The sequence below is a fragment of the Cavia porcellus genome, unplaced genomic scaffold (assembly GCF_034190915.1).
Source record: "Cavia porcellus strain 051 isolate PalLab524CR breed Dunkin Hartley unplaced genomic scaffold, mCavPor4.1 scaffold_9, whole genome shotgun sequence".
In the NCBI taxonomy this organism is placed as follows: domain Eukaryota; kingdom Metazoa; phylum Chordata; class Mammalia; order Rodentia; family Caviidae; genus Cavia; species Cavia porcellus.
In genome coordinates this window covers 47,786,554-47,810,041 of record NW_026947492.1, presented here as the reverse complement: position 1 = coordinate 47,810,041, position 23,488 = coordinate 47,786,554, and the positions used below count along the sequence as shown (strand labels likewise).

General features: G+C 39.3%; 1 protein-coding gene across 4 annotated transcripts in view; it reads right to left on the bottom strand.

The window, feature by feature from the left end:
- The window catches only part of Me3 (malic enzyme 3), a 219,997-nt gene that overhangs the window by 37,048 nt on the left and 159,461 nt on the right, over positions 1-23,488 (bottom strand). For all 4 annotated transcript variants that reach the window (XM_003468608.5, XM_013151159.3, XM_013151158.3 and 1 more), the window contains exon 7: positions 15,344-15,447. In XM_003468608.5, the coding sequence (XP_003468656.3) occupies positions 15,344-15,447 (104 nt within the window). The remainder of the gene's footprint in view (positions 1-15,343; positions 15,448-23,488) is intronic.

Here is a 23,488-nt window from a genome sequence, read left to right as displayed (position 1 = left end):
GACATAAAGCGCCATATAGAGAGCCTCATAGATCAGTTCAGGAATGAAGTTATCAATGACCTGAAGCTAAAAGTAAGTAGAATAGTTAGAGAAATGCTAAGCACCACCCAAGAAAAAACAGATGGTGGAATGGAAGAACAGAAAAAGAGGGGAGAATTTTTGATGGAGAAAATAGAGAAAGCATAGAATACGTGAAGCAGGTTCAAAGGGACTACCAGGAAACTAAAAAGTCTATCGAAAACTGGCATAACAGCTTGAAAGAAACTAAGGACAGACTATCTGAACTGGAGGGAAGATTTGTAATATGGGAGAATGAAATGAAAAACTTCTTAAAAGTAACAAAGAAACAAACAGCAATAATACAAAGACAAGAAGATGATAAGAGGATCCATAACTTAAGAATTAAGAACATAAAAGAAGAAGTAGGGACACAAACAAATGAGCTACAAAAGCTACTCACAGAAATAATCCAGGAGAATTTTCCTAATTTAGCAAAAGGTAAAGATACTCAGATGTATGAGGCATACAGGACCCCAGCCACCTACAATCCAAACAGAGCAACACCCAGGCATATAATAATAAAAATTCCAGAAATTCAATACAAGAACAGAATATTAAAAGCTGTCAGAGACAAGAAACAGACCACTTACAAGGGAACACCCATCAGAATTACAGCAGATTTCTCTGCACAAACCATCAAATCACGAAGAGCGTGGGGGGAAATAATTCAAGCTTTGAAAGATAATAATCTCCAGCCAAGATTGAGATATCCTGCACAACTGTCCCTGGAAATTGATGGAAAAACAAGGTGCTTCCAGGATAAAGAGGAACTGGGGGAATTTGCAACCACCAATTCAACTCTACAGAGAGTATTGCAGGATATTCTAAAAAAGAAAAATACAAAGAATCCAGAAATAGTGGCGGGGAGGCCACAACGAATGGAGCAGAGAACAAAATGAAGAAGACAAACTGACAACTAATGACAGAAAAAGAGCTCAACAGAAATGAGACAGAGAAGATTGGATGATAGGAACAGCTATTTTGGAGAAAATGGCATCTTAATAGATAATACTGATTTAGTATCATCTTGTTTTGAAGTCTCATCAAACTTTTGTTCTTCTGTCTCCATTGGTCTAAACAGGTTGTATCTTATTGGATTTTATTATGTATGATAGTATAAACAAAAACTTTTAAAGACAAGGAGATTATACAGAAACCATTGTTCATTTTCTGTTAGTTGATTCTAAACACCCTGTAATGCTGTCATTCTCTTAAATGGTTTTACATTGTTTTGATATATTTAATGCTGCAATATACGAAGTTGTACTCAAGGATTTCAAGGAAAGAGACAATATGGTAACTACTTTTATGTCAGGATTATCTGGTGGTGAAACACTATTCTGCTTAAATGGTTATGTTTTGATCTGCGCTGTTTTGCTGTTATGCCCTCTTGTATCTCAATCTCCACCATTATTTACTTTTTTATTTTTATCCTTTTAATTAAGGGAAAAATAAATAAAAATAGCAGGATATATTATAGCAACCCAATTTGACTTTCCATTATCTTGATTTAAAGCCCTGTATTACTCTCACCATCTTGTTTTTGACTGATGTTCCCCTATTCTGCTTCGCTTGAGAGTACCAGGTTCGAAAGTTTAGGCAACAGCTGTGAAGATAGTGAGATTCATTATGATGCCCATTCTCGATGACTTTTATCTACTTTTGAAGACCTACAATGTCTCCAATGTTTTGGTTTTGTCGGTTTTGTTCTTTACTGTTTTGCTCAATTTTATTATAACTGATGATATAAGCAATTCTATTAGAGATAGCAGGAGGCATTATGGTAACCATTATTGATCACCTTGTATTATGCTTTTACATTATCTATTATGTCTACCCTTTTGATTTGATTGACTCTGTTCTGTTATGTCACATTTGGTTCTACTACCTTCCAAAAAAGTAATAAGAAATGTGGGAGTAACAAAACCCAAAATGTGTAATTGTCATTGTACAAAAGAGAGGAAAATAAAGTGCTCTAAATGATATAACTGCATTTATGTTTAAGTGTATAAGATAGAAAATGATATCACTGAGTTTTACTGGATCATTGAACAGAACTGTTTGCAGTCTCACTGTTGGAGTGTCCACTTTACAAGCTTTAACTTTGTGACCTGAACAATTATTTCTAAGATGACAATATGTAATCCATTAACTAGTGATTTCCTACTGTTTATTTTTTCTGTAAATCTGTATAACTTGTACCCTTTCACTGCCTTTTTTTCTCCTTAAATAAAATAAAAAAAAAAAAAGAAAAGAAAAACAAGGTGCTTCCAGGATAAAGAGGAACTAGGGTAATTTGCAACCACCAATTCAACTCTACAGAGAGTATTGCAGGACATTATAAAAAAAGAAAAATACAAAGAATCCAGAAATAGTGGCGGGGAGGCCACAACGAACGGAGCAGAGAACAAAATGAAGAAGACAAACTGACAGCTACTGACAGAAAAAGAGCTCAACAGAAATGAGACAGAGAAGATTGGATGATAGGAACAGCTATTTTGGAGAAAATGACATCTTAATAGGTAATACTGATTTAGTATCATCTTGTTTTGAAGTCTCATCAAGCTTTTGTTCTTCTGTCTCCATTGGTCTAAATAGGTTGTATCTTACTGGATTTTATTATGTACAATAGTATAAGCAAAAACCTTTTAAGACAAGGAGATTATACAGAAACCATTGTTCATTTTCTGTTAGTCGATTCTAAATACTCTGTAATGCTGTCATTCTCTTAAATGGTTTTACATTGTTTTGATATATTTAATGCTACAGTATACGAAGTTGTACTCAAGGATTTCAAGGAAAGAAACAATATGGTAACTACTTTTATGTCAGGATTATCTGGTGGTGAAACACTATTCTTAAATGGTTATGTTTTGATCTGTGCTGCTTTGCTGTTATGCCCTCTTTTATCTCAGTCTCCACCATTATTTACTTTTTTATTTTTATCCTTTTAATTAAGGGAAAAATAAATAAAAATAGCAGGATATATTATAGTAACCCACTTTGATTGACCCACTTTCCATTATCTCGATTTAAAGCCCTGTATTACTCTCACCATCTTGTTTTTGACTGATGTTCCCCTATTCTGTTTTGCTGGATAGTATCAGGTTCGAAAGTTTAGGCATCAGCTGTGAAGATAATGAGATTCATTATAACGCCCATTCTCGTTGACTTTTATCTACTTTTGAAGACCTACAATGTCTCCAATGTTTTGGTTTTGTTGGTTTTGTTCTTTACTATTTTGTTCAATTTTATTATAACTAATGATATAGGCAATTCTATTAGAGATAGCGGGAGGCATTATGGTAACCATTGTTGATTACCTTGTATTATGTTTTTATATTATCTATTATGTCCACCCTTTTGATTTGACCGACTCTGTTCTGTTATGTCACATTTGGTTCTACTCCCTTCCAAAAAAGTAATAAGAACCGTGGGAGCAATGAAACCCAAAATTTGTAATAGTCATGGTACAAAAGAGAGGAAAAGAAAGTGCTCTAAACTATATAACTGCATGTATATTTAAGTGTATAAGATAGAAATTGATATCACAGAGTTTTATTGGATCATTGAACGGAACTGTTTGCAGTATCATTGTTGGAATGTCCACTTTACAAGCTTTAATTTTGTGACTTGAACAATTATTTCTAAGATGACAATATGTAATCCATTAACTAGTGATTTCCTACTGTTTATTTTTTTTTCTGTAAATCTGTATAACTTGTACCCTTTCTCTGCTTTTTTTTCCTCCTTAAAATTAAAAAAAAACAAAACAAAATAAAGGAGAAGATAAAGAGAAAATGAGAATAAATATTTTATGCTATGAAATTGGTGGGAATTACTACAGCCTTTCTGTACCTATCACAGACTGGATTTGAGGGTTCTGGGTCTTATATAATCTTTCTTCCTCTCCAGAAGCACTTGATTTCATCAACAGTATCTGATAAACTCTTTCCTGATAAAGAACTTTGACAACTGAGTTCTGAACTATCAGAAGTGAGAACAAAGGATCTCTCTGAAATGCTGATAGTAATTTTGAGGATTTGGGTTCTCTAACAGTGTCTTTTCATGACACTGGTGCACACTCCTGGATTTTCATGCTTCTTTTTCATTTCATATGTTTCATTAGATTATTTTTCAAATCTATTTGTTATTATTTTGATTCACAGTATGGGTACAATACTTCGTGATTTCATTCTATAAAAAAGTCTCTTTAGTAAACTTAAGCATAACTTTTATAGTTTCTCTTGGAACATTCATTTTTCTTTTGATTCTAATTCTTCTATTTGTTGGGTATCCAATTTTTTCTTGTTGTTTCCTATGTATCATTTCCCTACATGTAGATCGTTGTGAATGATGCGTCTGTCCATTTTCATCGGGGAACTGAATTCACAGCATAGGTTGTAGGAGTATCCCTACAGACAAGACTTACGTTTCCTTCTGTCAGGTCTTCCAGCAATATCACTGGCAAAGTACAACATTTTATGTTTGTTTCTTAACAAGAAATTTGTTTCATGAGTATATTGTAAATGAGGATTTCAAATCCACATATGGTGAAGGCTTGCCATTTTCATTTTTTGCATTTCGATCAAATTTTTCTCTCACAGGCTCTTCATCATTTTGCAAGGTTGGTGCCCACAGCCTGTTTCTTCTTCATAAAGGGTGCAGTCATTAGTGTCTCGCAGTATTGGGAAGACTCTCTGTTCCAACGTTTTGTCTTGTACAGATTTTAAAACTTGTTCCTGCCTCGTTGACCTCTGTCTGACTGATGGAGAAATAACCAGAACAGTGCAGTGCTTTCAAGGCTAGCGAGTTACCGTGGGTGAGGGCTCTGTAGCTATAACAAAAGTGATGTGTTTAAAGAGCAGCATGAATACCAGCGTGACTAGAGCCCAGGGAGCAAGGAAGAGGATGGTAGAAAGTGAAATCTCTGAAAGCATCCTTCTGCCTTCAGGAGGAAAGTACGAGTATGTGTATCTTCTTAGTAAGTCAGTATCAGGGTAGATCTTAAGCAACTGACTTTCTGTTGGACAAGTTTGTGTTTTTCATTTCTGTGTGAAAAATGTGTCATGAAAATTTTGGTTATGCAAGAGGACAATTCTGTCAGAATAGTGAGTCTGCAAAGCTCAAATAACACTCAGCTGAAGCAGTTGCAGAAAGTTTGTGCAAATTTCACCCCACAGACACAGTAACAATCCTCCTCCCTGAAAGACCTACAATGCCTCTTTACTGGGCGGGGGTTACCGAGCATTACTGTGGTATGGTACACATACCCACAGATCTAAGATAGAGATGGGTCATCCCTAGGGACATTTTGCTCTTGTTTTTCCTTCTTAAGTTCAGCATTGGGGAAGAGAAAGTAATATTGGGATGGAGAGAGTAGACTGATGTAAAATTGTGGAAGACAGTAATGACCTATTAATTAAGCATGGATATATGAATTAACAATAGCAATAATTAATAATAGCTTTGAGGTTAAATGTTAAGCATTTCACATGGATGGCCCCATCTATCCATCATAAGCATTTTATGAATTGTTTTAAAAATACCCTTTAGGGATGAGGAAACAGATACAGATAAATTAAGTCGTGTGTTAATACATAGTTTGTTAATATGAAGTTCAAATTTAGGTAATCTTTCTCTATGATCCATGCTTTTAACAGATATAGTTAATGAGTATGATCTTCATAAAAGTCCTTGTATTAAGCAAAACACTTATGTTTTTATAGCATTCAATTTCTTCATCTCTTAAAATGAAGCTATTAATAGTACCTGCTCCATAGAATTGTGAGAACTTGATGGGGTATTATCGTATGAATCGTATGTGGATCAGTGTCTATACATAGGAATCAGTTAAATAAGAGTTGTTACTATTATTATTGTTAATCCATTGAGGGAAATCAGAACCCTCACTTCTCCCATTCCTCATATACACAAAATACTTTTTTATTTCCATTTTTTCTCTTATAATCTGGAAGTTTCAGGTCTGGACATGATTTTACTCCTATTCTTGAAACCAGGCAATAAAAATTAGGCTGCTAACAAAGAAAATGAAACAGACCCAGCCAGCTGGCGTCATTGAGTCCATTTCCCTGGCCAGTGAGTTTTTCCAGCATAGTTTGGCTCAATCCTGAGGCCAGACTTTAACTGGTGAACTGAAAACTCTCTCAATTATTCAGTCTGCTTGGCTATGAAAAAAGTGAATAGGTCCTAGATAATTGGTGCCAGTTTGAATTATGGTACATTGTCCCAGCCCTTTTGTGACCCAGGACAGATTCCTTGTGGGCCTGGGAGTCTGTCACCATGCAACATCTGGCTTCTATTCTGATGGGAATATGTAGGAGCTACATTGGCAACAATTAGGCATGTCAGACTGAGAACTAGAAAACTGTCCTGCTTCTTGAAAGGACAGACAAACCAGAATAAGTTCCAGAGTTCTTTCTTCTGAGCTTCCTCAGATGTGGTCATATTCATAGCCCTGAGTCCATTCTAATTCATAGCAAGCCTGCTAAAGGCTTTTGACCTAACCACCCACCAAGTTAATCAAACAGTCTTGTCCTCACCAGTTCCTGTGGGCTCAGTGTAAGTAAAGGCATGTTCCCCTGGAGCTACCAGTTGTTAGAGATGTCATAGTCATAGAACTAGAGTGAGGCCAGACAATGTCAATACTTGAGCTCTTCTAAAATAGTCCAGGCATATCTTTGTCCAATCTCTTTACTGACTGAAAGACTAGAGCTTTAAGGAGCTTAATACCCCCCACAAATCATTATTGAAATGGTATCCCAAATTGACTGTGTGAACAATTATGAAATTATAAAATGAATATAATGAAATACTACGCAACCCTAAGACTAAAAACAGGGAAATAGTTTCAGACCAGGCCGGTCAGGATAGATTTCCCTAGGTTGAGCAGAATTTGAATTAGGGAATTGATATGTATTCTGCCTCTAATCTCTTCTCATATCCTGTCAACTTTAATATAATACTTTGTGGTTCAGGAATCTCCCATGGCATGAATTTGTAGGTTTCAAATATTTTTTAGCAGAAACTTTTAAAAAAAATGAAGTATTAAGCAAATACCTGATACAGAAAGCAATTATAAACAAGGAAGTATTCCTTTAAATAGTTAGAATCTTTTATAGTTGGTGAAATATATTTTATTTGTTGCCTCCCCAATACACGTTATAGTCTTGGGCTCTGGGAGGCTTGGTTTAAAAAACTGCCATATTAGATGACTGAAGCCCTTTCCACTTTGAGCTCTAATCATGAGGACCTTCTGCCAGGTTTTAATGGCTATCATAATACAATAGCTAATTTTAAATGTCAACTTGTGTTATACAAAGGATATCCAGATAGTGGTAAAGCATTATTTCTGGGTGTGCCTGTGAGGGCGTATCCAGAAGAGACTGGCTTTTAAACTAGTAGATTGAGTAAAAAGATCTGCCCTCATTCAATGTGGGTAGGTACCATTCGATTGCTTAAGGTAGAAGGAGGAAAAGGTGGAAGAAAGGTAAAGTTTTGCTCTTTTCTGGTGCTGGGATAACAATCTGTTTCCTGCCCTTGAACCTCAGTGCATTAGGTTGTCTTGACTTCTGACTCCAGGACTTGCACTCCTTCCCTCCCCCACCTGGCCCTGCTTTCTCAAGCCTTTGGCCTCAGACTCAGAGTTACACCATTGGCTCTTATGGTTCTCATGCTTGTGGACTTGGACTGAGCTATCAGAGAATTTTCTTATTTTCTAGTTTACAGATAACCTATCATGGGACTTAGCTTCCATAATTTCATGAACCAATTCCCTAGCAAATCCCCCCACCCAACCCCAGTTCATTCTGTTTCTCTGGAGAAATTTAAATAATGTATGTTAACTGGTTCAATTTATACTTAACCTTATTTTTAGCTAACAAATGTTCTCCTCCAGTTGGACTGTTCTAGTCTCCTGTGCACTCCTTGCCTTTCCTGTGTTCTGGCTTTCCTCATGATGTCTCCTTTATGTGGAACACCATTCTTTCTCCTACTGCTTAGTCAAATTTGGCCCCAAGTTTATAAAAGTTTTTCTCTTTCCTGTCATTACTGATTGTATTTTTAAAAATTTCCATCAAATTTAAGGTCAACACCAAAGAGTAATTATTTCCTATTCAAAAATTTTGTCTATTAAAGGACTATAAGTTTCTTAAGGGAGCAACCAGGTCTTTTATTTCTTTTGAATCTTATTACACTGCCTAATAGACTATTAGTTTTGCAGTCACTATTCAAAAGCTTTGACAATGCTTGATTAAATATATTATTTGTTTGTGCTGTATCTAGTTTCTCAGAGATTCTGTAAAGAGTCTTCTCATCTTACTGTTGAAAATAAAGCTCAATCCCCAGAATTCTGGGGTACAGTACCTATTGTTCCTGTCACTTTACCAGAAAAATATAACCTGTTATGCTGCATGTCTACTCTTTCCAGTTCAAAAAGTCAAATTCCAAAAAGTAGGCATGTGTTGTAAGCATGATGTGATTTTCTGTATTTCTACAGGAAGCTTTTTAGAAGAAATTCTATGAATAAGGTAGTAATTACTGTCTGTCCCTAATTTAAGCATTTGGCATTTCCTTTTTCCAAAACTATTAGCTGCTATGAAGTCAAGGCTGAGGCTAAAGAATCAGGCCTGAGGATAGATATGTGGGAAAAGGCAGACTTGATTCTAGCCTACAACACGTCTCCAGGGCCAAAGTGCCCAGATATGTGAATGCTCGCTGTGCATGGGAAATGCCAGACATGAAAGCAGCACAAGCTCCTCAGGGCAAAGTGTATTCCCACAAAACCAATGGGCACAGCCCTGCTTGGAAGGTTTCCAGAGTAGAAGGAAGCTGTTCATGTGGCAAGTGTACTGTCAAAATGGGCCGCTGTGAACTTGGCAGCAGAGAGCATCACCCAGAAAATACACTAGGCCCTGTCTGATGTAGGTCCTTGCTGGTAAAACTGGTGGCAACTTTCTGTGTGTTGGCCTTTAAACCCTCACTTCAGCCTTAGTCTGATTCTGAAAGTGGGAGGAGCTGAAGCTTCTCAAAATATGCATTTTCTGGGGATGTGATCCCTTAGAATTTTTCACACTTTGGTCCTTCATGGCTGTATCAGGATAATTAGGAAAGCTTCAAAATCACAGATACGCAGGGCTCACCCCAAAGTTATGATGGCTCAGGAGCCTGGGTCTGTACTATTTGTAGGCCCTTCTGGTGATTTAGAGGCAAAGCTGTATTTGGGAATCACAGGTCAATATGTACATACGTTTTTATTTTAATGAGGATAAAACTAATATAACAAAATAGAACAAAGTAGATCAGAAGAAAACAATGTAAGTGACACAGATTTCAAAGCAAGATAATAGGATATCTACCATGGCTATCATAATGTCTTTTGTTTTTTTCCAAATAGTTGTCCATATCTCCACAATAATGAATTCATACAAAACAAAATAATATTAAACCTATCAGAACAGAATGATGATGATATTACAGGCCTTCAAAACCAGGCAATAGGAAAATCAACAATGGCTGCCATAATGTCTCTTGTTTTCATTCAAATTAGCTGTCCATACCTTCATGTATGTCGAAATTAAACAATACAAAACAGACTAAAACCACTCTGAACAAAGAATAAAAGCATTACTGGATTTCACAGCATGATGATACAGTATCTGCAGTGAATACCATAATGTCTCTTTTTCTTTGTTCATTTCATCATGCATAATGTAATTGATTCTCATATACTGTTGAAGGGGAAATTCTACACATGTATAAGCCTCTACACGTATACCTATCTTTTCTGTATTAGAGGGAAAAACAAACCAAAACAAAACAAATTGCTAGAAAAACACGAAACAAAAAAGACAAATAAATAACAATAGAAAAGAGCCCAAAACAATGATGATATAGGCCTTCAAAGCATGACTAGGGTTATTATTTTACATAATGATCTTCAAGAGGTCCTCATATTACTTTGATTTATTGTTCTATCTCACAGTGGATAACAGGGGTGGAGTGGGGATGGGGTGTGTCTGGGGAACATAATTCTGAATGCTTTTATAGCAAAAAGAGAAGTTGCAGTTTTATGTAGACAAAAAGTGAGAGTCTCAGTTTAGCTCTTGAAATATCTGGAGCACTTGGAGAAGAAATGCTCTAAACACCTGGAGCACAACACAGAAGCTCTGTTAGTCTCTGAGTTGACCCTGAGCTCTAGGAGTTACAGGACAGCCAGTGTGAGCGCTCATGGAAACACTGATCTTGAGCTACCAGGTTCCTCACGGATCCAAGATGGAGACAGCACAGTGTGTGCCACACACCTTATTCCCCACCCGAGCAGACATGACACTCTTCTCTACTAAACCTACAGAGGTCTTAGGCTCCTAAGCAGTCAGACCTGGAAAAAGGAGTGAAATCGTGTACCTTTCTTGCTATTTTTGACAGTAATATCCTAGTCTATTATTAAATTTCATTGACCCACTTGGACTTGAAGTTATCTATAGGGTATAGTTCAGAGAGAGATGATGAGCCATATTCTCTATCATCTTTTCCTGATGAACAAGTCTCCCTTTGTACTTTAAATATCACTTATGGGATGGAATCTCCAAATTTTGTATTTCCACTATAGAACTCTCCAGACTACAGGAGAGGAGCAAAAAGGTCAGGTTATTGAAACTCCATTTAGAGGCGACAGGAGCGAAAAGGTCAGGTTATTGAAACTCCAGTAGTTATACAAAAATGTCTTTGACTACAAACCTCTTTGAGAGTAGGACTGTTTATTTCTCTGGGGGTTACTTGCCAACTCTGGCTCAGTTTCTGGTATATGGCAGGAATTGGGTAAAAATGCTCATGGATTTTGTATATTGCATATCCCTGCATATTCTTTTCATCATTCGTTTCTCTACACTTCTGACATTTGTAGAATACCTTTTCCTACACTGTTCACTGCCTATTCCTTTCCCTCTCAGGTTGGATAGGCTGTGGTAGTCTGTTATACTAGTGGCTCCTGGTGAACCAGGGTTCCTGGTATTTGCATCCTTGTGTTACCGCCTCTCTCCCAGAAATGAGTATGGGCTTGAGGTTTGCTTTAACCAGTATAATGTGGTGGAAGCTACATTGTATGAATTTCAGGTTCATCTTTAAGAAGGCATGGCAGCTTCTAGTTTTGTGCTCTTGGGAGCTTTGCACTGCTATGTGGAAAGTTCTGCTATCTTGTTAAGAGAAGAGCCATCTAAAGAGGCCATGTGGGATAGGGGAGGGGGGAAAGATGGAGAGACAGAGACAGAGACAGGCAGAGAAAGAGAGAGAGACAGAAAGAGACAGAGAGAGGCGACTAAAATCCATGATCTCAGCTGAGCTTGCTTCCAAATTAGCTGCCAGCTAAAAGCATTAATATTCATGATCACTGACATGACCAGGACTACCCAGATTAGCCAAATCAGTGTACAAGAATCCAAAGCAAGTAAGATATTTGGCCACTAAGAATGGGAGTGGTTTGTTACACAGCAATAGAAATGGAGGTTATGTGCCTTGATAGCACAGACCAAAGGATAGGGAACAGTTTTGGAATCCTAACTCCTTGTTTCTAGCTTTACTTTGGTGCTTTGCATTGTATTAAGGGCACTCAGGTACCAATTCCTTTGTTCCCTGTTGATCTGATCAGAGCACAGCAGAAATACTTAGTTGTAATTTTATATTTGAATGGAAACCTTAGGGCACCCTCCAAGCTAGGACTCCTGGTGTAACTTAAAATGGACAAGACCCACTCCTTCTGCTGTAAGTTGCAGAAATGAAAAATGTAAGTGAAAATCTTTACGGAAAATTGTCATATCAAGATGTGGTAGTCAGGTGCGGGCTCTGGATGCCACTGGAGGAAAGAGGAAGAACAGCAAGGGCAGAATGATCAGTCTTTGCCACAGAGCATCAGACTTGGTCTCAGCTTTCAGGGGGCTCTCTTAGCACTCTGTGGTTCTGGTTTGAAAATATAAATGAAGACTCTTCCTGACCTGGTGAATCTTCCTCAGTGGCCAAGCTCCAGAGTAGGAACTGGGCCATAGTGAGATTTTTTTTTTTCAGGTCAAAAATGTTTTTAGGCACATGCTGATTAGTGGGACGGGTAAGGAGCTAGCGTTTTTATTGACAGGATGTTTGGACAGAGACGGGATGTTGAAGGCAGGAGTCAATGTTTCCCAAGGTTCCTTCTTAAAATACACTGAGTTTGGCTTCAGGGCTTCTGACTCACGCCCAGGCCAGGCATTCAATCTTGGGGTGATTTGGAGTATATTCCCAAGAGTGCCTGGGGAGACCAGCTCATTCCCCACCTACAGTATCCAAAGAAACATCTGCTTTAGCTTATTAGGAAGTCAAAACAACAGACCGTCCATCTATCATCTTTTCTGCTTAAGGACACATTCTTGTTGGCTGACGCATGCCCCTCCCCTAGGGGTCACTCTGTGTGCTCCTGTGAAACAGTGAACTGATTTTGATGATCCTTTGAAGAGACTCTTACACTCTGGTTTATTTAACCTTCTCACATGAATAGCAAACCTCTCTTTAGGGAATCAAGGAGTGACTACTGATTCATTAGATAAACCACGAGTCCTGAGCACAGGAAGCCAACTTAATTGCCTTCTGTCAGGTAACCTAGCATTATAGAAAACAGCCTGGCTGGTGTTTGCAGACTGAAGTTCAGTGCACAGTCCTGCCCGGAGCTATGTGACCTCAGCCAGATACCTTGGTATATCAGGGTCTCGGTTTTCTCTTCCATAAAAATGGAATTAATAATGTTTATCTTGTACATTTTACAGGGTTCATAAGAGGCCAAAATAGAATGGAGGAGGGCCATGTAGAAGCATCAGATGCTTGAATTCTCTCTTATAATAGCACCACCAATCAGCCATCAGAGTCCACTGCATGGTGGATAGCTCTGATTTATTTTGCTTTTAAAGTAGTTTCTCTTTATATTCTATCAATTTGTTCTTGTCCACTGGATATAAACAAGTACAGTTCCCCCACCGGAAGACCTGCTGTCAGATGTCTGGAAGTAATCCTGCCTTCATGATTCAGAGGAGTCTCTGAGTCTCTCCACCAAGTTAAGCCTTTTATTCCCTTTGCCATCACAATTATTGTTAAACAAATTTGCGTTAGTTTATGGCCTTCAACATGTCTTGTGTAGTACTGAATGCAGTATTCAGGATAGACTGAAAGAGGAAGAATGAAGTGGGTATTCCGCTCTTCTAAATGCTATGCCTCTACTAAGCTGCCCCTTGCATTGACTTCTTTGACAGCCACGTGTAGATGGCAGCACTTCTTCCGCAATACCACCGGAAACGCCTAACTTTCTGATCTCCATCTCCCTGCTTTCTACTCATTCATGGACTGAGTACCCCATTCAGCAGTTCTCAGTTCTCAGCAGGACTAACAGTCTACCTCGTACCTTTTCCACTGTTCTTTTGCCTCCTCTCCTCTCCTCTTTGTCCTTTGTTCCTTCTTACTTTGCTTAGATCTTGTGACACATCATTGTAATTACTTCCTTGAATATACTCTAAGTTCTTTCTCTTTCCCTGTGTCTTTTGCTTGGCAAAATTCCAGCCCTCATTACATCCTCCCCTGTGTCTTCCTGCCTCACACCCAGAAGGTTGAACCTAGCTAAAGAAACACAAGAACAGGTTAACTTGGCTGTGTGTGATGGTGCACGCCTGTAACCCCAGCACTGAGGCAGGAGGATTTCTGTGTTTTAGGCTTGCCTGGGCTACATAGTGAGTCCAGGTCAGCCTTAACAGACAAAAACAACAATAACAACAATAACAACAACAAAAACCAAAAAGCAGCAAAGCAAAACAAAACAATAACCACAACAAAAAGAACAAGTTAATTGCCTTCTTGGTTGTTTTGTGTTGCTATCACAGAATATTATGTAATTGATAAAATAAGTTTATTTCTCACAGTTCAGCTGCGAAGTCCAAAATCAAGGTAGCAGCCTCTGGTGAAGGCCTTCTTGTTTCGTTGTCCCATGGTTGAATTAAAGGAACAGGAGAGCTCCAGGGAGCAAGAGACTGTGCTCAGAGCCCTAAATCCTTTTATAGTTGGCATTAACCCTTATGCCAGAGTAAGGGTTAATGACCCACACGCCTACATCCCAGCATTACACTATTGCATTAGGGATTAACATGTGTTATTTTGGGACGCATTCAAATCATACCACTGACCTGAGTTGAATTCACGACCCGTAACCTCAGGTCCATAGAGCTTCCCAGGGGCCATATCTTTGCTCCTAAGTCTGTTATTCTCTTACACCTCTTCTATCCTTCAACCTCTGCTGCTTCATCCTCTGTCTCTACTCTTACTTAATGACCCTATTTTCAGCTAGATGGGACTTACACATGCTCCTTTCGCCACTTGCTGCTTCTGTGCCCAATATTCTGTCTTCCCTCTCTCCCTGTGGATGCTTTCTGTGCTCTAAAATTAAGCTCTCCGCATGTGTATTACAGCATTACCCCTCTAGCTTTCTCAAGAACTGCTGCCTCATCCTACATGCCACCATTTTCAACTTTTTTTATAGGATCATTCCATACCCACATGACTATAATATTATTTTTCTCTCTTTCCAAGTGAGAAGGGGACCTGCGTGTTCTCTAAAACCTGGGAGCTGCTGAAACACTAGATTGCCCAGGTTGAAGATGAGGTATTACCAGGAACACACCCCAGCAGCACAGCAGCCTTGGCAGGGAAGCAAGTGACCAAGATAGATGGGGCAGGCCAGAGTGGGGGAACTGCCAAAATACTGCACCACAGTGAAGAAATGGCACTTGATAACTCTAGTGGGTTCAGAGCCCATGTAGTCTCTCATTAACACTGCCTTGTCCTTACAGCTACGTGGAAGATGACAAATGTGGTAAGCTCTCTTCCAAAGCCATTTCTTCAGGATATCTTACTCCACCACTTGCAATATCCCTATTTATGCTGAGAATACCAAACAGCTCAGCCGAGTTTTCTTCCTGGAACATCAGATACTTAAATGCCTCCTCACCACAGATCCTACAGCCATCAATCTTCTTCCCTTTCCTCTCCTCTCTGCTCCTAAGGACTCTCCCAGAGAATGACCCCCTTCACTTCTAGTCTTCCAAGGACATGGGGTCAAAGTTGGAATTTTCAGGCCACCCAGCAAAACATGTATCTATTACTTCCTGTCTGTGATTTTGCCAAAAACCAATATTGACCTCAGTCATGGTATCTCTTAAGAGTATGTACTCTTGTGAAGGGGACAGCTTGGCCCACATACTTATCTGTCACGGCCTGCATGAATTCATCCAGCAAGTCATCGTACTCCTTCCCGCGCACACGCTGGTGTTTCAGGCCAATGTACAGAGGGTCTCTGAGCAGCTCCTGGAACAGATAGTACTCATTTATTGAGCCTTCTCTTACTGTCCCTGATTTATTATTTATTATTATTATTTTTAGACAAATGTCTAGGCTTAGTGGGGCTAACCAGGGTATCAGAAGAGAAGAGGGGGTATGAAGGTGGCTGGGTACCCTACCCCTATAGGAATCATCTCTGAAAGGTCCTGCAGGCAAAGCCACCTACTAAGAATGAATTCATATGTGGCTCCCGCTTGAGGAATGAATGGAGCTTTGACCCAGATAATCCTCTCTCACACATAGTCTTCCAACCTCTGAGTGCAAGCTTTGGGTTTATTTCAGGAGTTCTCAACAGTGGCACTATTGATGTCTTTGACTTGGAAGTGAGAGCTAAACTGCATCTTGTAGGATATTTTGCAGCCTATCTCGCCCCTAGCCACTAGAATTCAGCAGCATCTGTGACAATGAAAAATGTTTTCAGACATTGCCAAAATTCTTATTATGAGCCCACTGTAAAATGACTTTAAGCAGCATCTATTTTGAAGTATTGGATCTTACCCCAAATCCCTGATATGTATGGACTCAGTTTAAAAGATTATTCATCGACTCATTCATTAATTCAATGCAATCTTATCTATCACATGTGTCAAACTATCTAGGTCCTGAGAGATGCAAAGATACCATGATACTACTGGAGATTTCAACTTAAGAAAGATGCTCCTCTTACTCCCTGGTCTGTGGCAGGTGACCCTCTACCCTGCCTCCTGCAGGTCCTTCCATCATAGCAGTCACATGTTGTTGTGTTAACAACCTTCCACACGGGATTTTCTACCTCACTATTTTCCTATGAATTAGTGGACCCACTCAGGCTTTCCAGTCTTCCTCCATCTCTCTCTTTCTTCCTTCCTTTCTTCCTTTCTTTCTTTCTTTCTTTCTTTCTTTCTTTCTTTCTTTCTTTCTCTCTCTCTCTCTCTCTCTCTCTCTCTCTCTCTCTCTCTCTCTCTCTCTCTCTCTTTCTTTCTGCCTTCCTGTCTTCCTGCCTTCCTTTCATGGTATTCCCTGTAACAAAATTGTTCTGTATCTTGATTGCTGTGATGATACAAGAATGTACACACACCAGAAAACTGCATGAAGTGAAACACACACCCACATAAACATGAACCCATACAAAACTAGTGAAAGCTAAATAAAGTTTGTGAATTGTGTCAAGGCCAGTTTCCTGGTGGTGATATTGTACTAAAGTTCTACTAAATGTTACCATTAGGCGACACTGGGTAATGGCTAAATAAGATCTCTCTGTATTAATTCTGACAACTCCACAAATGCAAATCCACAGTATTTCAAAATAAAAAATGAAATACAGAGTCACTTGTTAAAATATTTGTAACCCATAAAATCAAGAGATGATACATTTATGAATCATTTACTACACACCAGACCTGGTGGGGTAATTTGTAGATAACTGAGCAAGGTTGTTGTCTTCAGCGTGCTCACTGTCTACTGCCGGCTGCCTATGAGTAGTAGACTTAACTGTACTACAGGGCTGGGGGATGAGGCTTTGGAAAATGAATGGTGCATGGAAGCACAGAAGGAGTGAAGTAATTTCCCTTGGGTTGTGGGTGGGGATTGTGTCATGGATAAAATGTTCAGGCACTGAAAATTGGGTGTACACATTTTGGCTTGCCTGGGCTGCCTTGAGTGAGGAGAAATTGTCTTGGGCCATAAATAAAATATATGGTACAGTTAATATGTAAGCAGCAAAACTCTTATTTTTAAACTTTTTTATTGTGACATAAAAAGGACAACATAAACATAAAGCTACTGGGATATTTGGTCTTGTGAATTATGACTGTACATTAATGTCTCGTTTGATGGAAAGAGTTATGATTAGTGAGTTCTTAAGGTGTTCATCAGAAACTTTTGATCTAATTGCATTATTTGTGTGATTCATTCTTAAAAATAGTTGTTCAGGAATATGTTACTACCAAAGAATGATGACATGAATGATGCATGCTTGTGAAATATGGGCTATTTTTCTCTGGGAAGATAGTTCTTATAAAAGTCTAGCAAATAGATACAATCATCTTTTGAGTTGAATGATTATAACTTTTACATTACAAATATTAATAAATAAGCAGCCATTTATGTTTCTAGTATTAATAATGTCATCTATGTAGTTGTAACAAGATCTTGAGCAAAAATCTATATATGTTTTTGTACTTTTCACATACCATAGCTGCTAAATACTACTTTAACCTATAAAATTATTTTACAAAGTGACAAGTTCTAGTTTAATAACTGAATAAGAAAGTTTACATATCTGCTTCATAACATTAAGACCCATCTTCAAAGGCACACATTCATGTGTAGGTAGGTAGCTGTGCAACTTGACAAGGGCATTTGGCTTGTCAAGTTGCACAGCTGCATGTCATATCTGTTACATGTAGATTTTGATTGGGTTGCACTGTTCCTACTCCTTCTTAGGCTTCTGTTCTAGCCTATGTAGCCTGTATTCATGCAATTGAGTCACGAAACATCATTAAAAATCACATAATACTGTTCAAAGTTTACTATCTTGTAGTACCACATTACAAGCTCTCCAGGGCTACACGTGGCACTAGGTCTGTAGGTCGGATATCTATGGTAAAAGATGAGCACATTTCAACAGGTGGTATGGGCCCTCTGGGTGATCATATAACACAAAGAACAGATGGGGGTTGGAGAGATAAGGAGGAAAATAATGTGATATATTTGTGAAATAGTAATTCCTGATGTTAAGAGGAATTATCTATTTTTGTGTCTAGCTCATCAAACTTATGAGCTCCTAAAACACGAGGTTCTGTCTTATCATCATCATCTGTGTTACATTCATCTTCATCTCACAGCTACCACAGGATACAAAGATAAGGACAACATGGGTGTAATCTCAAGGGGCTTTGAGTCAACTCTCATCTCCACCACCAAGAAGTTGTGTGATTATGGGTGAAGTACGTGACAGTTCAGAGCCTTTTTCTCATCTGTCAAAAGGGGACAAGATACCAGGAACAGGTGGTTGTGATGACTGAGCAAAATAACATAAAATAGGTTTGTGAATTATAACACAGGCTATAAGACAGTGGCAACTACCTTTCACAGCGCTTCCTATGTGTTCCAATCGCTTTAACTCCCAGGTCACGATGGCCATGGAAAGGTTCAACTCAGAACTCTCTTAAGAGAGCCTACAGAGTGGAGGGTAGTTGGGGGATAGTAGTGCACTACCACATTCTATGTACACTGGCATGGTGGGGTCTAGGGAAGGCCCTTTCTACCCAGCTGAGACTCTAAGCAGCTTTGCTTAGAGACTTCCCTTCAGCCTGAATGAGACTCCCTAGGTTGCCCTGCAGTCACAGCTCACCTTATTCATTTCTTGGTTCTTTCTTTTCTCCTTTCCAGAAGCCTGACCTATTTTGTAGTCTGAAGGCCGTGTACACTTCAAGCTATGCCTGGCCCCTCCACTTTATTCTTCATGGTGTTTTTTTCCATGAAGCTCTCACTTCTGTTTCTTGGACAACCTGAGAAGTGGGTCTCATTTTTTGGTCCCTATGTTGCAAATGAAACAACCAGATACAGAAAGAAAATACAACCTGCCCAAAATCTTGGACAAATAAGGCAAGAAGCAAGATTCAGATTTAAAGTTTGTGGTTTTAGCACTCAGTCGTGCCGCTTTATTGGCTGTTTTGTAGATAACCAAGGACAGACTTAGAATTTTTTAAGCCACTGTTCTAGACACATACTGTTTAGACATCGCTGTAGGGAGTGGTAGGGGAAAGGTGTAGGGACAAGATCAGGAAGTATAAGCCTTTTCAGCCTCTTGCCCCTGTCATGGATTCACATAATTTGTTTGAATTTGGTTTAGTACTTTATTTAAGATATCACAGGTCTAGAAAAGAAGTGAGTCCTAATCTCCTTTCTCACTCTCCTCATCTCCTAGACTCACCTTGAGACTATTAGTCTTTTTGGTAGTTCTTCCTTTGTAGGGTGTGTGTGTGTGTGTGTGTGTGTGTGTGCGCGCGCGCTAGGGAAATAAAGAATGAAGCTGAGACAAATCTTGTGTCTACCTTCTTATATGCTACCTGGAAATTATTATTTAAAATCCACTTAGAGATAGCAAACATCCATGCAAGGGGGTGATAAACAATGGTAGAATAGCTGAATGGACAGCTGGACAGTCATTAAAATGAGGGGTGTTTAAAACCATGTTACTGTTTGTGTCTGAATGTCACCACAAAGCCTCATGTGGTTGGGGGAGGGCAGGCTTTTCTAAGACAGCTTGTTAAACGTGGACCCTTTGTTGTTGTGCCCTCATATCAGGAAACAGAGTTATAGCATTTCCAGCTCAACTCAGCAGAGGGCCAGACTCCTCACTTTGTAAACATCCTCAGCCTGTGCAAGATGGGGGCATAGACATGGTGTGAATGCTACACCTGCCCTAGGGTGGGTAGCCTGCATAACTATAAGGGAGGAAAAGAGGCTTACTTTCCTCCTTTTGGCTCTTGTTGCTTTTGCTGTCTTCTGCCACCTTGAATTGCTGCTCTCAACCATGCCATTCTGTGCTGAAACCTCCAATAACTGTGAGCTAAACAAACCTTTCTTTCCTTAATTTTGGGTATTTTGTCTCCGCAGTGAGAAAAAGGTAACTAACATGAACCATGTAGACATGTGGACAAATGTGTATGAGATTTTTAAAGTGAAAAAGAAAAATGCAAGATTATGCAGATTTGTAACTGTAGGGGTGATGCTTCAGTCACTGTTCTAGAGCCACACTGATTTAATATCATACCTAATAGCTTCCTTTTAACTTGAGTTATACCTTTTGATGTTACTGAATCATGGATTTGAATCTTGATGTTTTCAAATCTTGATGTAGCAGGGAACATAGTATAAATATGCAGTCTCTGGTATGAGTCAAGTTCTTAATTGACACCTAAGAGTTTCTAGATTTTCCAAAAAAACGTGTATTTCAGAAAAGATCAAAGGTCAATCATAATGGGCTGCTATTAACATAGTAAGATGATTCTGAAAATCTTTTGTGTCTTACTTTTAGGATATAATGTTTTGTGGCTCAAATGCTTCAAAAGTAACCACAAAAATTGGAAAAAATTCCATGTGAAATTACAAAAAAAGTAGCTTCTTACGGTTGTATAGAGATTTCAAGCAATTTATTCACTTGGTCTTCCAGTAGTCTGATCTCTTTTCATTTCTGTTTTACATGTGAGAAAGTTGTAACCAAGGCTTTAAACCATTGCTCAAGAGTCAGAGATGGCTAAGCTGAGATTGAATCTTACTTCAACTGGATCTCATGACAACAGTCTCTCCTCCCTGTCACTTGCTGTTGTGCTGACCAGAGTCCTAAGCAGCAGTTCCTTGCCCTCTTCCCGGGCCTCCCAGAAGAGTTCAGCAGTGGCTGGGAAGGCTGAGTTGGTCAGGCTCTCATTTGACAGACCAGGCTGGAGAGCAAGGAAAGCTTTAATGGAGCCAGAAGAAAGTCCATGTCCACCTTTCTAGCATGTAGGAGCTATTCTGGCGAGGGTGAAAATGGCTTCTCTTAAATAGCTGCCACAGATGACTTGATACAACATCGAGACAAAACACTCACATTCTGCCTCGTGTTACACTAACTGACCTGCACTCAAGAATGACTGCAGTGAGGTGTGTGTATTTACTAGGCTGGACCCTCTCCTTTGTAGCCCTTCTGTGTTCAGACTTTGTCATATGAGCATGTAGGAGGAAAGTAGTATTGCAAGATAAAATACAGGATGCTCAGTTAAATCTTAATTTTGGATAGGCATTAAATAAAGAAATTAATTTGAGTGTGTCCCAAATGTTGCATTGAACATACTTGTGTTAAATACAATTGTTTATCTGAGAATTAAATTTAATTTGGGTTCTGTATTTTTATTTGCTAGACCTACTAACCCTATCAGTTGCGATGAAGGAATCCTAAAGTTAAGAGGTATGGTACTGCAAAATAGGGCCCCACAGGGCCTGCTGGCTAAGGTCAGGATTCCCCCTCTGAGTGCTCTTGGTGTGGCCTGAAGAGGTGCTGGGCTGTTGTATTGGATGGACCTGGGTTTGAATTCACACTGTATTACCTAACTGGTCCTTTGACTTTGGGCAAGATATTTCCCTTCTCGCTACTTTTTCTTCTGTCTCTCTGTCTCTGTCTGTCTGTCTCTCTTTTTTTCTTTGAGTTAGGTTTTGCTCTATAGTTTAGGCTTGCCTTGAACTCACTTATGTAGCCCAGGCTGGCCTTGAACTCACAGAGATCCTCCTGCTTCAGCTTCCCAAGTGCTGGGATTACAGGTTTGCACCATTATGCCTAGTGCCTCTCTTTTCAAAAGGGATAATAATTTTACCTCTGTCATGTAATGCAAATTTTTTGAGGAAAAACTCTGCTCTGTATTAATTAGCATCTTGCAGAGATTTGTAAACTTTTTATGAATTATATGAGTCCCAGGACTGGATTTAGGAGATTCTAAATTAAGAATGAAGGTCTGAGGAAGTCATTTGGCATAGCCTCCTCCAAATAAATTTCTGAGACTCTAAAAAGCCAAAGGAGCTGTCCAAGGTAAATCAACAACAACAACAACAAATGTTAATGGAAGCAACAGAGAGGAAAGTGTGATTTCTAGACCACAGGTCTTCCCAGGGTGGAGACCAAGCCTATTCATCTCCAAGCTCTGGTGCCCAGAAGGATGTCTAGCACCTAAATAAAACCCAAGTGCCTAAATCTTTCTTCTCTGTTAGTTACTAAGTTCCCTTTAGAACTAAATGCATCAACGACTATATTTTTAGTTGAAGGCAGGTAAACTGTAACTCTTTCCTCTGCTGTGGGAGGCAGAGGGCCAAAAATACTCTCTGGGGCTGTTTGTCCAGCTCTGCCTTTCTGGGGTTTTTCTTGGGAGAAAACAAAATGTCATGGAAAACAAAAATGTTTCATTGTCTTCATTGGGCATTAGTTTTAAACTGGTAAATTTCTTAGTAAAAAAAAAAATACAACCATTTATCTTGCACAGCAACAGACAAATCAAGATACTATGAAGATCATCTATGACCTGAGAGGTCATAACATTGGGTTTACACAGTGGCCACAGGGTCCCAGGGTAGCAGCTATGTCTCCTTCTCATTTCTTGGAAGCTAAATTAAGCCCAGGAGTAGGCTGCAGAAGCCTCAGGAAGAGCATCTTCACTGATCACATGCACAGAGAGTGAGCTCTCTGATGGAACCTCATGGTGAATGCTGAATATTTATTAGTCACACTGGTGATAATCTTGGAAGTTAGAAGAAATCTGAAACACCCAGCTTGGCTGCTGACCCCACGCTTCCTCACTGATCCACTTACGCCCAAAGCAAGGGTACCAAGCTCTGCTGATAAAAGCCTCCCACATTTGTCTCCCAGAGCAGATATGCCTCTTCAATCAGTTCCACAGGTCTATAAAGCATCTCTTTCTCAAGTGAATTTATGATTGTTTGAGACTTGAGCCAGGAGAAGTCCACAAGGCTCAGGGGGACCAATGTAAAGCTAAGCTTCTGTGACGGCAAGGAGCCTTGCGTACAGTACGGTGAGTGTGGGGCTCGGAGCCAGTTCTGCATTTGCCCTCTTTCCCCTTGTGAAATGAGGGTGTTGGATAAAATAATACGTCAGCCCCTTCTAACTCAGACAGCGTGAAGTGACTACCATATGTTTTGCTTTTAATCAACAGAAGCTCTCTTTCCTTTCTCTCTTGGAATTTAACCATCAGATGTCCCTTTTCATTGGATCACCACCCAGTGTATTTATTTTGCTAAATCTCCTTAGTGTTGGCAGGTAAAAGTGACTCAGCTTCAGGGCTGTAGACAACAGATGTTTTCCTTCAACAGGAAATCTGGAGGGCTGTTTTCTTTGACTCTGATTAATGTATTGCCCAGGAGTTTTTCTGGAGGCATACACAGATGGCCTAGTTATTCTGACACTAAAACCCCTCACAACAGCACCCTTCCTGCACTGACATATGAGATAAAAGTTTCAAGGCCAAGCCTCCCTCTACTG